General features: G+C 35.9%; 2 protein-coding genes across 2 annotated transcripts in view; one reads left to right on the top strand and one right to left on the bottom strand.

Annotated features, from left to right (window-relative positions):
- The first annotated feature begins 207 nt into the window (after positions 1 to 207).
- On the top strand, positions 208 to 4,305 carry LOC134651750 (ribosome biogenesis protein BMS1 homolog). The gene is made up of 2 exons (XM_063506851.1): positions 208 to 1,209; positions 1,808 to 4,305. The coding sequence occupies exons 1-2, from the start codon at positions 306 to 308 to the stop codon at positions 4,276 to 4,278; spliced, it is 3,375 nt and encodes a 1,124-aa protein (XP_063362921.1). The 5' UTR covers positions 208 to 305; the 3' UTR covers positions 4,279 to 4,305.
- A 7,004-nt stretch (positions 4,306 to 11,309) lies between these two features.
- The window catches only part of LOC134651474 (liprin-alpha-1), a 215,324-nt gene continuing 209,513 nt past the window's right edge, over positions 11,310 to 17,120 (bottom strand). The window contains exons 24-26 of the mRNA XM_063506585.1: positions 12,960 to 13,116; positions 12,182 to 12,298; positions 11,310 to 11,451 (exon numbers count right to left, since the gene is read on the bottom strand). Coding sequence (XP_063362655.1) covers positions 11,356 to 11,451; positions 12,182 to 12,298; positions 12,960 to 13,116 — 370 coding nt within the window. The 3' untranslated portion in view covers positions 11,310 to 11,355. The remainder of the gene's footprint in view (positions 11,452 to 12,181; positions 12,299 to 12,959; positions 13,117 to 17,120) is intronic.

Genomic DNA, 17,120 nt, shown 5'->3' with positions numbered 1-17,120 from the left:
AGATTTGGTTGACCAGCTATAGTTAGAGCAAAAACGAACTTTAGCGCATTGGACGAGCAGTATGCGTATGCCCATGCTTACTTGGACAGGGTATGCCCACGTTATTTGTATGAATATGGTTCTAAAAATATTTTAAAAATTATGTAAACAATTTTTTTGCATTCATGTAAATATTGTAAATTCACACTTGCAACATTACAATCACCTGTCAATGTCAAATCTAATCAACATTCGGTGGAGTGATTTGGATTCACCACGTGAATTTATTTTGTAGACCATAAATGTATTAACTTCAAGTGAATACCATGGCAGACGATTCGGCGTTTGACAAAAAGAAGTCCCATCGGGCTAAACATGCCGGCCGTAAAGCGGAGAAGAAGAAAAAGAAAAACCAAATCGACCAATCTAACCTAAGCGCTCGGCAACGAAATCCCAAAGCTTTTGCTATACAGTCGGCCGTGCGAGCTGAGAGGCAGTTCAGGAGGAAGGAGGATATTATTGCAAAGAAGCAGCATATTCCCCAGGTAGATAAGACACCGCTAGAACCTCCCCCGATAGTAGTTGCTGTTGTTGGTCCGCCGCGCGTAGGAAAGACCACAGTCATTAACAATCTCATTAAAAGCTTCATAAAAACCAACGTCACAAGCATCAAAGGCCCTGTGACCATCGTCACATCAAAAAAACGCCGAATAACTCTCATAGAATGCAATAACGATGTCAACTCGATGATCGACATCGCAAAATGTGCTGATCTAGTTCTGCTCCTCTGTGACGCTAGTTTCGGCTTTGAAATGGAAATATTTGAGTTCCTAAACATATGCCAAGTGCATGGCATGCCTAAAATAATGGGTGTGTTGACTCATTTGGACATGATAAAGAATGCAAAGACCCTAAAAACAACTAAGAAAACTCTGAAGCACAGATTTTGGACTGAGGTGTACCAAGGCGCTAAGTTATTTTACCTCTCCGGTATAGTCCATGGAGAATATTTAAGGAATGAAATAAAGAATTTATCCCGTTTTATATCTGTAATGAAATTTAGGCCGTTAAGTTGGCGCATGACCCACGCTTATGTGCTTGGGGACAGAATGGAGGATATTACTAATCAGGAGGCGATCCGGAAGGACCCAAAGGTCAATAGAGATGTGGTGCTCTACGGCTATGTGAGGGGAGTGCCGTTGATGAAAGAATCTGCTGTACACATCGCTGGTAAGTTTTGTTTTCTAAACATTTTTAAAAATGCTATTTTATTTGGCTACTTAATATTAGAAACATGAGATTAACTGATATGGTTTTTATTCATGAAATGATTTGCTATTTGCATAACAAATATTTTTTTATCCCCAGTCATAGTCACTGTTTATAGTTTTGTAACCCTATTTATTATTTCCATTTATTCTACTAGCTTCTGCCCGTGACTTCATCTGCATGGAATGATGATGATGATGATTATTGATAAAAACTACCCTATGTTTTTTCCCCGGCCTCTTCTTCATAGCCGGGTACTGACTGAGCCTGCTGCCTCGCGCGGCAAACGTTGCACGGCAATCGTCCGAGGCTGCTCGCTCAGTCAGTACCCGGCTATTCAAATTTTATCTAAATTGATTCAACAGTTTAAGCGTGAAGAGGTAACTGATACACAGGGATTAAAAGGAATGGTGTTTGGTAATTCCCAAAACAAGATTATTTTTACTGACTTAGTGAAAGAAACATTCAGATATAGTAAAATAACAATCATAACATCTATCTTAGCTTTTTTTGTACTAAACAAGTTAAATCACTACCAACTTTTTTTTATTATTTTCAGGTGTTGGAGACATGAAAATTAGTGAACTGTCATACCTGCCCGACCCCTGTGCACTTCCCAGCAGAGAGAAAAAGAGACACCTCATGGAAAGAGAGAGACAGATCTACGCGCCCTTCTCAGGCGTAGGTGGCATCGTTTACGACAAAGATGCTGTTTACATTGAGCTCCAAGGCTCCCATCATCATAAAAAAGAAGATGAGGAGGTTAGTGAAAAAAAGGAGCTGCTTAAAAATGTTGTTGAGACCAGAGAAACAGTGGATGAGCAGATGCAAGAGTCCGGGTTCCAGTTGTTCAGTGGTGGTGCTGTCATCTACCCTGATATGATTAAAGATGATGAATATTTACAACATAACAATAAGAAGGGACAGGAAAGCTCAGATGAGTCAGATTCTGATGATAATGATTCAGACAATGATAGTGGTATTGATCAAGAGAAGGAAAGCAACAAGGTTCCTTGGAATAATGATTCAGGGTCAGAGGAAGATCCTGCTACTGAAAAAGAGAATGATGATGATGATGATAACAGTGGCGATAATGATGATGATGATAATGAAGATTTTGGTGCAAAATGGAAAGAAAAGCTTAGTGAGAAAGCCACTGAGGCTTATTTTGAGAGGCAGAAAACATCTAAGAATATAATGAAGCTTGTGTACGGGGAATTTGAGATTGGAAATAAAAAGAAAGAAAAGGAAGAATCAGATGAAAGTGATGGCGAAGAAATTGGAGGGTTGTTCAAGAAAGTAACAGACACACAGAAAAAGAAACATAAAGAGAAGGAGAGATTAGACACTGAAGAGTGTTCTTTCTTTTACTCGCTAGATAAACCAACTATAAAGGATTGGACCAGTGAAGTCAATAAACAAGTTTTGATCAACAGTTTTGTCACAGGAAAGAGATCAGCTGATGAAGATGCTTCAGAACTCCTTAAACTTGATGATGCAAGTGATGGTGATGATGAGGAGATGTTTGGAGATTTTGAGGACTTAGAAACTGGGCAGAAACATGCTGCAAAGGAAAATGAGGAAAAAGAGGAAACAGGTACAAAACGCAAAGGAGACTTGACTAAAGCGGAAATTTTAGAAAAGAAAATGAAACTTAAAGCGAAATTTGACTCTGAATATGATAATCCTGATGATCATAGGATAAAAGGTGATCATTCATATTATGAAAACTTGAAAGCAGAGGCATTGAAACAATCTGAATTGAACAAATCAGTTTTTGATAATTTGGATGAAGGTTTAAGGATAGACGTGGAAGGATTCAGACCTGGTTTGTATGTGAGAATGCTTTTTAAAAACATGCCTGCTGAATTTGTGACGAATTTCGAAGCTACCTATCCAATACTGATTGGATCATTAAACATGGCAGAACAGAACATTGGCTATGTGTCTTGTAAAGTCAAGAAACACAGATGGTACAAAAAGATATTAAAAACAAATGATCCTTTGATTATTTCTTTAGGATGGAGAAGGTTCCAAACTCTTCCTATTTACTCTAAAATAGAAGATGATTTAAAGTGTAGATATTTGAAGTACACTCCGGAACATGTGACTTGTAACATGCACTTTTATGGGCCGATAACGCCACAAAACACAGGTTTTCTGGCCTTGCAGACAGTCACTAATGATCCCAATGATATGAAGCAATTAGGCTTTAGAATAGCAGCTACAGGAAGTGTAAACGAAATCAACAAATCTACGCAAATTGTCAAGAAGTTAAAGCTAGTTGGCACACCAACTAAAATATACAAGAAAACCGCTTTCATCAAAGATATGTTCAATAGTACACTTGAAGTAGCGAAATTCGAAGGAGCGAGAGTAAAAACAGTATCAGGAATCAGAGGGCAGATCAAAAAGGCGATCAACAAACCTGAAGGCGGTTTCCGAGCTACATTTGAAGACAAAATCAAAATGAGTGACTTGGTTTTCTGTCGAACGTGGTTTAAGGTCGACGTTACCAGATTCTACGCGCCTGTTGTGAATCTACTTTTGCCTACAGAGTCTAAAAACGCTTGGCAAGGCATGAAGACGAAAGGACAACTGAAGAGAGAAAGGAACATAAAGATGGATGCGAATAAGGACTCTATGTATACTGAGATTCAGAGAGCACCAGCAGTGTTTAAGCCTTTAGTAATACCTAAAGCTTTGCAGAAGGGTCTGCCTTACAGATTCAAGCCTAAATCGAAGACTACGACATTATCAGGGGAAGCGCCCAAGGATATAAACAAGGAAAGAGTAGCTGTAGTAAAGAGTCCGTATGAACAGAAGGTAACAAGCGTTATGAAGATGCTAAAAACTAACTTTAAGACAAAGAAAAAAGCTCAAAAGAAAGCAACAAAGGAAAGATTAAAAGCGCACAGACGGGAGATGAACGATATAGAATGGCGTAAGCTCAAACGGCAGAAAGAGTTGAAGAAGAAGATCTGTAGGACGCTAAGTAAGATGGGAAATAAAAAGAAACCTCAGATGTGATTTGTTGTATGTTGTATTATTAAATTTTTCTCATGTAGCTCATGTTATTTTAGTAACCTGTGTTTAATACTCGTATACCTTAATTTTAAACAACATGCTCATAGATCATAATTCCCAAAAACTTACACTTGAAAGTATGCAAAGTATGAAAGTGTTTGCGTCCGCACGTCCTGACTTGATCGGACAATTTAATCAGATTGGCGAAAAATTGTCTTCGTCTGGACACGCCTTAAGTTTTCATGCTATAGTACGGTGCTCCAGTGCGATATGTGATATGTACTTATGCATTGTCACTGCCAAGTTAGTGCAAACTTAGCGAGATTCGGGTCTATTGCCATTGCCTTGAGTTGAGATCCTCCTTTTTGATATTGGCTAAAGATGGTGGTGATAACAAAGAGTAAGTATAATCTGTACACTGTACTCAGTTGCACTTAGTTGAACCCTTTGAACGCTACGCCTATCGTGCGCGGCGCGTCATTGTGAGCCTTATCGGATTGCACGAAGTTTGATATTGGGTTGTAGCCGCGCGCTTCAGTTGACGTCTTTGGCGGTTTTTTTGGTAAGGTACAAATAAAACAAAATGCTTGTATCGTGTAAATTGTATTTACCTCTTATCATTATGCATAACGTACGTCGTTCGCACATTTGATAAATATTTTTACAAAGGTTACACAGTATTCTGATTACATTGGTCAAAATAATCACCGTTACATTCCCCCGCCCTGCGTCTAGACAGAGACATGTAAAACTGTTAATCTCCATACAAAATCGCTTGCCCCATCTTGTAGATGTCGCCACTTATGCAACGCCATCTAGTAAGCTCTCTGGGAGTTAAAATAAATAGCGTTGCGCTGAAAAGGCCACTATTTAAGTTACGCTATCTGTGGCTTTGTATGGAGATTAAAAAAGTATCAACTTGTCTATGGTCTATGAAAGCGGCAACACAGAAAGCTTGGAATGTAAGCAGGGCACGGGCACACGGAGCTACGATGCGATATATGTCGTCAACGAAGCTATGCAAATTATGTAAAATTATATACAATGGGATTAACTAAAAACCTATTATACAATAACCTTAACGTGAAGGTAACTTCATTCTTTGGTAGCGAACTAGCGAGCCACTGGGACTTGGAATATTGTTCGACAGCTCGGTGGAATGTGGTCAGGATTTTGACTGCTCTAAAACATACCTACCTTGTCCCACATTGTGTATATATTTTTGTTATTTTTATTTGAATGACCCCTTTCGATCGTTATAAGAAAGAATAGATAGTGTTTTGCAACTTTTACACATTTGTCGCATTCGTCTACAAAAAGTCCTAGAAATAGCAAAAAAATCTACGAAATTTAAAAACAAAGTGATGAATTAGGTACTTTTTAGAGCCGCCATATTATTCTATTTATTGATAGCCCGCGACCGTCTGTCGAACGTTGGCACTTTAGGAGGAATCGGAACAAAGGGGTCAATGGACGTTTGACGGAACCGTTTTTTTTTTAATTTTCGGCTCTCACGGACGCGAACTACTAACGGCCAGTATACACTGTACACTAACCGCACTATGCTAAACAGGAAATCAAGCAACGGTTTTAGAAAAACCGTTTCGCATTTCCTACTAACGAACGAGCTTTATACAAAAATGTAGCTACATCGAAAAGCTATACACTAACAAATAACTAAATAACCATTTTGTAAACGTAGTCGCATATAAAACTTTATGTAGTCGTTTAATATATTTCATTGATAATGAAACAATGATGTGTATGTATGATATAGAGACGCGGGCATATCGCTGTCTCGCTCTCGCTACCCCACCCCGACTGCGTTTTACGATACCAGTCAGAATATCTACAAAAATAAAAACTGGCACTATTGTTAAAATGCCAAAACAGCTTTTTTAGTTTGTAGAATTTCAACTATTTTATCTATAAAACACAGCCCGTTATTCGGTATTAGTTTTGCTTCAGTTGACTAGATGCATATCTACACAGAAATTGACACAAAAAAAGCGTTGGAAGTAAAATAAAAATACCAATATATGTAATAAGAGTAATGAATTCTGGCAATACCAATATCGAATAACTGAATACATATTTTAATTACACTTTTATTTATATACATTTCAGTTATTCATATTTCAATGTCCAATTGTTTTAGTCAATTACAATGTTACATGATGCCCAAAGTTAGCCACTTAAATATTTTTTGGTTACACTATCTGAATACGAAATATTCATAGCATATTTTCATGAAATGACTTAACGCCCTTGGTATTTTTGCATACGGTTTTTTTGGAAGGCTGTTTAGAATTCCATCTTGCCAGAACTAAAAATTAATAAGGAAACGCTACTTGTCAAAAAAACCGCGGCAAAAATAAGGGTGCGTTCCAAAATGCGTGGCAAAATATTTAGTACGTTTCCGAAGTTAGCTACGTTTTAACTTTTTAATATAATTTCCACACTGTGACCACACGTAACACTCACCTAATTTATTAATACTGTTACTCGTTACTCTATACACAGTTATTGGATACCTATTCAAAGTACATAGCAGCCCTTTAATGTCCACCTTCACGCTTAAAATAAACTTGTGATTCAGACAACCGTTACATTTACACGAGTTGAGGTATTTCGTAACCAATTAGAAGATACAGCTCCATAGTAACTAGTAGTTAAAACTTAATAAATAATAAGTCCTAGTTAATAAATAGTAAAGCGGTAAAATATTAAAAATAATCTTGTAAAGTTTGAACACATCCTAGCTAGCTAAGTATTGCTATGTCCGCACGGGCGGCCGTAATCGCTATCAAACCATATTTACAATATTCGCTACGAAGATTCAAATTAAAATTGTTTAGCTATACAATTATAATCTTTATTTCATTAACCGTCGATGTTACAATAGCGTAATGAGCGCGCGACATTAGATTAGTTTAGTCCGAATTAAAATAAATACAAAAGTGTCGCGCGCACAAGACGGTTCTTTGTAAAGGCTTAACAAAATATACCTAATGCAGCCACGGCCCACTGTGGACCGACCCAATACTTGGGGTTAGACATGAGAATTTTCTGTTTTCGATGATAATTTTTTATGGCGTTGACAAAGAATCGTAAAATTTGGGAGGAATCCTGAACACGTTTCCAAGATCCTATAATTTAATAGATTACTGTTAGAACAGGAAAAAAAATATCATTGAAAAACAGAAAATTATCATTTCCAATAACAAATATGGCGTCGTGCCACAGTGGGTCGCTACATGCGTATAATAAAATATAAGAATCTAACACAACTGCATAACACTGTACACAGACTAGTAACCGGGCTTCCTTTCGGGACTACGAAGGACCACAAAATCCATTTTATTTGTTTTCTTTATTAGCACGGAGTAAAGTCGACTGCAATGCAACTGTGGATACCCTTAAAAACACTGTGTCATTACCGACAGCTAAAATCTTTTAGTTCACGTTTAACTGGATGTTCTAATTCATTTCAAGGTATCAATGGATTTCTTTTTTGATATTTGGAGCCTGAACTTCATATATTATTAGGAGCATATATTCAGAAGAGTGAACCTGAACAATTTTAACTTTCGGCAGACACACAGTCATTTTGTCGACACCATTTTTTTACATTGACAATGTTGCTTTTACTGGATTAAATTACATAAATTAAAATATATCTATGATTATTGGAATCAAGCGCGAATAAAAAAAAGGTTATTTCGTAAAAAAAAGCTAAAATGTACTATTAATAAACATAAAATAATATCCGACGTTAAAATTCAAACCAGAATAGTAATGTAACCCAGTAAAACACAAACATAAACATCTAAAAAACAAAATAATATTGTTGACACCTTTATACTGTGGTTTCACGCAGTTATCACACTGATGCACCGCACGCTCCGGTGTGAGCGAGACACGTAAATAGCGATGTCCCGCTCGCACACCAATGTGAACCGCCTAATACTATGGATGTACGTACAAACACTCGGAGGCACACATTCAACTACATAAGCTATTATATACACACCTCAGCGAGGCACTTGGTACACAGGTCCAGAGAGAGAACAGGAAATATTGACAAACTTCAGGTTCCTTAATATAGATGTCGCTACTGTTGAATTCGTGAAACTTTTAGCTTGTATTCTTGTCATATTAAAAAATGTAACGCAAACGCTAACATAATTGGTATATAAGAATAATAATAAGATTTTATTAAAAGCACGAAACTTACTTTGACACCGTGTGCCAATTTTAGTCTTATTACTTACAACACTTAAGTATATTATAAGATTTATAAGTGTTATTGGCGTTCAAAGGGTTATAAACTGCACATGTTAAATAGTTTTGAAAAAAAAAAAATATCAGTGCCAATATTTCCCGCTTCCCAATCCTATATTCATTAGGCACACCTATTATAAACATGTCCAAATTGTATCTTATTTCTGAGCGTTGACTCTTATTGACTGCTTTCGTCCAACCATAAGGTGACGTTAGATGTTTTGAGCTTGACTTTAGTACGGTCGAGTTCACAGACATATTTACAAGCCAACATTACAAACATATTTACACTAAGACACAAACAATAAGGTCGTGTAAATATATTTTTGGAACGTTGGCTTGTAAAGATTTTTGTGTACTACCGTACACTTCATTTACCTTTTTTTTCGTCCATCTGGACAAGCTAAAGCTCTAAGCCATACTGCCTTGTCATAAGTAGATTTTTTTCTTTTGAGTTCACTTCACTTACCATTGCCAAATGCCTCTTTAAATTTCTTTTTTTATGCCAAGAGATATAGAAGCAACATGGATGTCTGGCAACGGCAAAGGGATAGCCTCAAAGAATGTGACCTGTGTAGCTGTCTCACTCTAAGGTGTTCACGTCTCTCTTTACCTAATGTTTGGACTACTAGCAGATTTAACTCTAAGTATATTAGTTTTCACCTCAGCAGCTCGAACAAGGGTACTTTGATTCTTAAAAACAGTGAGCAAAATGCGGTTTTGCTCACTGAGTGAGACAAAATGACATTCAAGTGACCTTTATAGTCAAATGTCATTTCAACATGCGGGGTCTAATAAAAGTTCGAAATACTTGGGTTCTATTATCTCTGTCCCTTTCACACTGTTAGCAAAAAGAAACAGACAAAAAAAAGTTAAAACGACATTCAACAGTATATTCACGGTTTATAATAGACCCCCGAAAAACTTCAGACCGCATCGTTCCAAACCACGTACGAGTATGAATTCTTAATAATTAATAAATAAAAATAAAGTTTAAGATTTCATAAAAACTGATAAAATACTATATTTTAGGTATTTTATTGTACAATTAAAATAACGAACTCAAAAAATACACAGATCATCACGCAAAATTAATTATTTTACTTTTAAGAATTTTTACCATAGTTGACAAATAGTACGTATCCGCAATTCGGACCGTATCTTACAAAGATTTTTTTTGTTGTCAAAGTTGGCGATTGAAGTGTCAGTTAATGTTTGTTATTTCTATATTATTTTACTGGAATTTATTATTACGTTTTGTTTTTGTGTTCCATTGCGGTAATTAAACTTAATTGTTTGTATATCTTAAGAAAACATGAGTGCAGGTATTAAGTGATGAAGAAGAATTACATTTTTCAAGTTGTCTAATAGGTATGTTCTCACTGCGCTGAGGTGAAAAATGTTGTGTACTACACGAGATCAAAGTTATTTACATCTCGTGCGCTTTTGAGTCCCTTACTACGCTCAAGATTCTAAATTAGATTCACTCGCTACGCTCGTGAATCTATTATAGAATCTTTCGCTTGCACGGGACTCAAAATAAGCACTCGAAGAAATATCAAACTTTGATCACTTGTTGTACAAATAACTATTGTGTAACTAATATTTGGCATCAGAGTATGAAAATGTCGGAAACGGTCGTTTGGGCGTCAAATTGGGAAAATTATAGCCTACCTACAGGCACATTAAGTTCAATTTGGAACTATATTCTTATATTTAAAAGGTTGAAAATGTATGTTTGTTATATTTAACGGAATACTGAAGAAAGTTAAGTATAGAGATGAATATGACTAATACTAGTATTAATGAAGTTGTGAGTATATTTGATTTTTAGACTATGATTTTCTCAAGTAAGACGCTCACATAACCGCTTTAATATATTTTATTTGTTTTCAATATTATAAATATAGGAATAAATGTTAAGTACATAGTAAATCTAACAGTATCAGAGCACTTCTGTATTATATATTATATAATGAAGCATAATGTTGCTACAACTGGTTTAATAGTTATATGTATAACAGTAATGACAACTTTTATTGTAAGTATCAACAACGATGTAAAAGATGGCAACATTCTACAGTAAAAAGTAGTGTAAAAATACGTCATTGAAAGAATTTTTGCCTTCTTTATTGTTATTCAGAGAAATTTGTACTAGCGTTAAAAATAAATAAACACTTTAGTATCGTACACAAATATTTATGAAAGTACTCGTTTTGGAACTAACCCCTATTTTTTATTTACTTTATTGATGTAAGCTAGTTAGAATAATCTGCCATATTATTTTGATTTTATAATGATTTTCAAATACCAAATATTATTTATACGATTAATATGTCCTTAAGTGATAAAATATGATTTTTTCGCTACTATTTTAGCTCTGAAACCGTTTCTTTCACAAATATTGTCGCACACGAAACCATCAAAACAGAAACTCAAGTCGTATACATTACAAATGTAATTCTAGAGTTGATTTTACTACAGAATGTTACCACTTGATGCCGACGTCTAAAAGCCGGAATAAAAAATCCATAGGTCTATGGAAGATAAAAAACTGTGTATCACTTGCCGTTTGTACCAGTCAAATAAATTAAACGTTTATTCACAGTTGGTTTCTGCCGGTAGCTGCCGGTTGCCCGACTGTTTTCGGTGGTTGCCGACATTTGTCGGCGGTTGCCGACATTAGTCGGCGGTGGCCGACATTAGTCGGTGGTTGCCGACATTTGTCGGCGGTTGCCGACATTAGTCGGCGGTGGCCGACACGCGTAACCTGGTTGCCTAGTTCATGGTGTGGTGTCAGGAGGCCGCCTGGTGGTCGTGCGTCATGCGCGCCGCGCGTTCCGTACCGGTTTGGAGAAGGTTCGCGAATTCTACTTCGAGAATTTGCCGCGCCTGGAAAATAAATGTTATTATAATAAATAAATAAATAAATATTATAGGACATTATTACACAAATTGACTAAGCCCCACGGTAAGCTCAAGAAAGCTTGTATTGTGGGTAGTCAGACAACGATATATATAATATACAAATACTTAAATACATAGAAAACAACCATGACTCAGGAACAAATATCTGTGCTCATCACACAAATAAATGCCCTTACTGGGATTCGAACCCAGGACCGCGGCTTCACAGGCAGGGTCACTACCCACTAGGCCAGACCGGTCGGTATTATAGCCATGTAATATTTTTAATAAGTAGTCTTAAATACATTTAACTTACTAAAAACCTTGGTAGTTGGTACACCAAGAGTTAGAAACCGCTAATTATTTCATAAGCTTAACCGGTTTATTATTTAGGTTAAACGTGGTTTGCGGCTTTTTTTGCAATGAATTCTATAGTAGAATTAGGGTAACAGAGAAATATGAAAAAAAAAAAAATAGTAAAAACCGGTTCCAACCCTACAAAACAGAATAAAAATTAACACACAACTTCATTTTCATTAAACTTATATTAAGTTACCTACTTTAGGTTCGAATTCTATACGCAAAATGTATTTATTATTGTTCCATATAAAGCGGGGTCGAGAGCGCCATCTGATTTTAGTTTGAACCGGCCTTGTCATAAAGATAAACTGTGGAATACCTCTCGCATATTATAAGACAACCTGTTTCACTGTACCTGCGTGTTCTGCGTGGGTATCTGCAGCGCGAGCGCCATGCTGTTGGCGTCGAAGTTGTCGTCGAGCGCGATCAGCGCGCCGTGGACTCCGCTCTCTACCAGGTTATTGGCGTATTCCTGCAAAACAATAGTACATTATTGTCGAGGCTCGGAAGTAGCTACTTGCTGGCTGAGGATTCGTTTTAAACGGACGACCTTGGGAGTCCGTTTAATTGAATCCGAAGCCAGCAAGTAGCCTTCCAGCCGAGTCATATATAGTGCTTTTCTCAAAAATGGTGCAAGAAATAGACATTATTTACCGGAGCAACGGTCTAATTATCACAGAAAAAATTAAAACTATTGAAAATATTTGCTTTACCGCCTTTAAAAAAAAAGAAGTGTATTTTTTACTGAAAAAACGCCAACGTATTTGAGACACCTAAATAGTCGCGGTACCAACATTATAATAATAAGTGCTAATCATCTGTTTGACTGTTTAATTGGACCTATGCCTTCATTTGATATGGCCATTTCAACTTTTAAAAAGTTTGGAACTCGTTAAATAATGGAATTTGTATGCAACATTGCAGTCCCGATATCGAGACTGCAATGTTTTTTACTTTTTAATTTTTTGACTTACCATAAACTATGCACTTCGCGACCAATTTTTTAACCGGCAACGTCGACTTTGCTGTCCATTTTTGAGAAAATATATATTACGATATGTACAATAAAAATAAAGGACGATCCTATATATAACGGTCAAGTCGAATGGTTAATCTTTGATCGGCCGACCGACCTTCAGGTTGATGCTGAGCAGCCAGCGCTGCAGGCGCTCGTTGCTCCACACGAGCACGTCGCGCGCGCAGTGCTCGGCCGCGCGCCGCCGCTCCTCGAGCGCGCGCACGCTGTAGCCCACGCGCTTCAGGCACGCCACGCCGAAGTGTAGCGACGTTCTGAAATTTTAGAATGAAATTATATACATTGTATATTTCACCCGGGGAAAAGTATCGATCATGTATACTCATGCTAGACCATAACTACCATAAGGATCAAAACCGGTTTTGTAATATATAGTAACCGGTTTGCAACTTTCTTGTGGCACAAATTATTCCTACCAATAATTACCTAATGGGCAGGGACCGGAACCGGTTACCTTAACCGGGGTTTTTCATAGGGTTATTTTAGAAGTGGTTATAAAAACCCCTACCATAACGGTAACCGTCTGATAAGGTAACACTTTGATTCGGTAACCGTATCAGATCGAGTTAACCCCTGTTACCGGTAACCGAAATAAAAACCCCGTCTATGCTGTTACCTCATAATAAGGTTTTGAACCAGTTCAAACGATTGTAAACTTTACGCAGACTTAAATTCAACTTATTATTGAATAACCGTGGTTGGCATGGGCGGTCTATGAAGCCTCCAGCACAAACAAGTTTTTTTGCCGGTAACTTCGCTTATTGTCAATTCAAACAATATTGCACTTTGAGTCCTTAAGCTAAAATTGAAAACAAGTGAGCGATTACAGTATTATTTTTAGAGCGACAGCCGCGGCGCAGCGCGGCCATTCCTTTGTTTATCTTTATACCTGTGTGTTCCTATTGTTTTTGTCAATTCTAGTTTAGAAATTTTTAGAAAAGGGGTTGCAAGTAAACAACATCCTATCCTAGTAATATCTGCTATTATTTAGATATATTTTATGCTACTTAGATTATTATTTTTATTTTCGGGTTCACACTTGACCTGTACCTACAGATTAAAGACTGATTTAAAGAAAAATTTTCACCTAACTAGTAATTTTACTGGTACCTAGTTAGGTATAATTTATCTAAAGGGATTTAAAAAAAAACACTTTGTGATAAAGATACATGCGCTAGCGGATTGTGGTAGATATTTTACCATTGTTAACAAATGACATATGTACTAGTTATTATGAGCTTATTTTATAATAAGCAATTAAAGTCTATTTTTTTATTCGGTAGACTAAAATGACATTTCATAGTATGAAATGAAATGACACATGATGTTCATACTACGAAATGTCATTTTAGTCTACCGAATAAAAAATAGACTTTAGTTTAAAATGTTTTCAGATGCGGTGAGTTGTATGAGCTAAGTCGTAATTTACCTTGTACCGCTTAATGCAGCGATCAGAAAATATATATCTATAGCAGTTATAAACTTATTTTAATACTACAAATCTTTCATTAATACCAGGGGGCTCAGCACGGTTCCATTTTTATCGACTATCACTATGCCCGTCACTTTCGCACTTACATACTTGTTAGAACGTGACAGGCATGGTGATAAACGATAAAAATGCGACCGTGCTACTAGGGCAGAATTCATTATACATATTCATTGGGTATCTATAACATTGGTAGGTGAAATAGTTTTGATTAAATTAAATAGATACATAATTACATACATACTTAGTAAGCAGTGTTGGGCATTCAAGAATAAAATCATTATTTAAATAAGAATTCCTAAGAATAAAATCATGTTGATTTTATTCCCGTCAAAATTATTCAAATAATTTTGATCGGAAATAATTCGTATGTGAAAAAATTGAATAAGAATAATCTCATTCTTAATCAAATAAATATAATCATGATTTTATATTCTAAATAATATTCCTGGATTAAACATGTAGTATGGGTGCCGTATAGGCGTTACGTATAGATAGAAGTAAATTAGACAAGAAACTATTATGTTTCTTGACTAATTTATACCTGATTTTATGCAATAAAATCTTACAAATTTAATTTACTGCCGCATAGTGCATTGGACGATACCCGTATTTATTTTAATGTGATAACTAAATCATCAGGTACAATTCAGCTGCTCTGAACGGATGGTGGATAGCGAAACTCTTCAATGGCTGTGCCTAAATTAATGTAAAAAATAAAAAACCGGCCAAGTGCGAGTCTGACTCGCGCAGGAAGGGTTCCGCACCATTATGCAAAAATTAGCAAATAAATCACGTTTGTTGTATGGGAGCCCCACTTAGATATTTATTATATGCTGTTTTTAGTATTTGTTGTAATAGCAGCAACAGAAATTAATTATTTGTGAAAATTTCAACTGCCTAGCTATCACGGTTCATGAGATACAGCCTGGTGACAGACAGACGGATAGAGGAGTCTTAGTAATAGGGTCCCGTTTATACCCTTTGGGTACGGAACCCTGAAAAAGATGTTTTTAAAGGTAGGATAAGGAATGGCTTGATATGGTGTATTCCTATTTCTCCCCGCCGGGCACAGATGGGAATAGGCGCTTCATTTAAATCATTCCCATATGTCCCCGCCTCATGTATCGCGGCGATCACGTTGGGCAGGAACAAATGGGGAAAATACTCATGATTTTTTTCTGTTTTCGAATTATGTTTATAATTCGTTTTTTTTAGCATTAGAAAGAACTTGAAAGAAGGTAAGCGATTTTGACATGTCTTTTAATTGAAAAACACTTTTTAAAAACCATAACTATTACTTATGAAAGCAGAAGACTATAAAAGATCGTATTAGATTCATAATTGTTACATATTTACCGTAACTTATTTTTAAAATGTGCTTTTCAATTAAAAGAGACATCAAGATTGTTTACCTTATTTCTAATGCTAAAAAAAAACGAACTATAATATGTGGTTTCAGTATCCGAGTTACTACCAAGACTTATGGTGTTTTTAAAAGCTCTTCTGATATTTAAAATTTGCATTTATTATTTAGACGGAAATTAACAGGTATATCGTTTGACACAACGCTTGCCGCACGTGTTTAGCAAATGCTGACAAAGAATTCACCACGCCACGACTTAATCCTATTGTTATTGCCAATGAGTAATAAATGACGGTCTCAAGTGCAAACACGCCTGCAACTTTCTGCAAATCTATTTAATTATAGTGATAAGCGTAGGACTCTTTTCTTACCTGCAGTAATTTACTATCTCATTCACTTTCCGTAGGTGTGAAAGAGATAGCATACGTAAGACCTCAAGGCTGGTAGGAATAATAAACAAAATACATACTTAATACGCAAAGAAATATACATTGAACCATCATAATTATAATTTCGCAGTTTACTTTCTATGTAGCTTCATTATAAAATTATCATCACCGTTTCGAAGGCTTCAAAAAATTCAAATCAATCCAACCATTGAAAAGAGGGGTGAAATTCATTTTACTATCTATATACATTGTACTACATATAATATGACGTATAATATGACCAAATAAATGCCATTTAACCTTGTTACCACTAACTCATGTATCTACAATTACATCAATTAGTCATGACACGGCAGAGTACTGATAACAATACTGTAGTGTAGTACAATAATAAGGCTTTATTGTTGTCACTATGACTCTCACCGCATTCTGCTTAATCCTAAATATCCTAATACAATAGAAAATACCACGACCTTTAAACATTCGGTGCACTTGCGTTGTATGTAGCGCGTGCCAGCGGAGCGCAGCGTTTCGATTTAAATACGCATGTTGCTTCGCCTGTGTAGGTATATTTATTATCTTCATGTTATTAGGTACTAGGAAGTGCAAATAATTGACTTCATACATGAAAGATATTTTGCAGATTTTGTTCAATAGTCACCTTCAACAACACGAGAGTAATCTAGAGCAGAGTTGGGCAAAAAATAACTTGAATAAGAATAAGAATAAAAACAGAAATTTCATTCTTATTCCAATCGGTTTGAATAAGAATAATTCTTGCACTCGTTATTTTAGAATAAATAGAAAGTGAATAAATCATGACACTTTTATTTTAAATGAAAAAGACAAAACGGAATATTTATTCCAGATGTAGGATTATACTAAATAACGTTTTATTCAATTAGAATGTTATTCTGAATTAATTTAACTTTTGTAGTTACATACTACTACTTTTAATTTTGTAAGTTTCTAAAATAAATAAAACAAATAAAATAGATAAAACAAATAAAATAA

Source organism: Cydia amplana, chromosome 10 (genome assembly GCF_948474715.1).
Source record: "Cydia amplana chromosome 10, ilCydAmpl1.1, whole genome shotgun sequence".
Classification (NCBI taxonomy): domain Eukaryota; kingdom Metazoa; phylum Arthropoda; class Insecta; order Lepidoptera; family Tortricidae; genus Cydia; species Cydia amplana.
This window is presented reverse-complemented; position numbering and strand designations above follow the sequence as displayed.

Excerpts from the sequence above, each read along its gene's own strand:
- LOC134651750 (XM_063506851.1), top strand. The coding sequence starts at position 306 with ATGGCAGACGATTCGGCGTTTGACAAAAAGAAGTCCCATCGGGCTAAA. Across the intron at positions 1,210-1,807 it reads ATCTGCTGTACACATCGCTG|GTGTTGGAGACATGAAAATT; the intron begins GTAAGTTTTGTT and ends TATTATTTTCAG.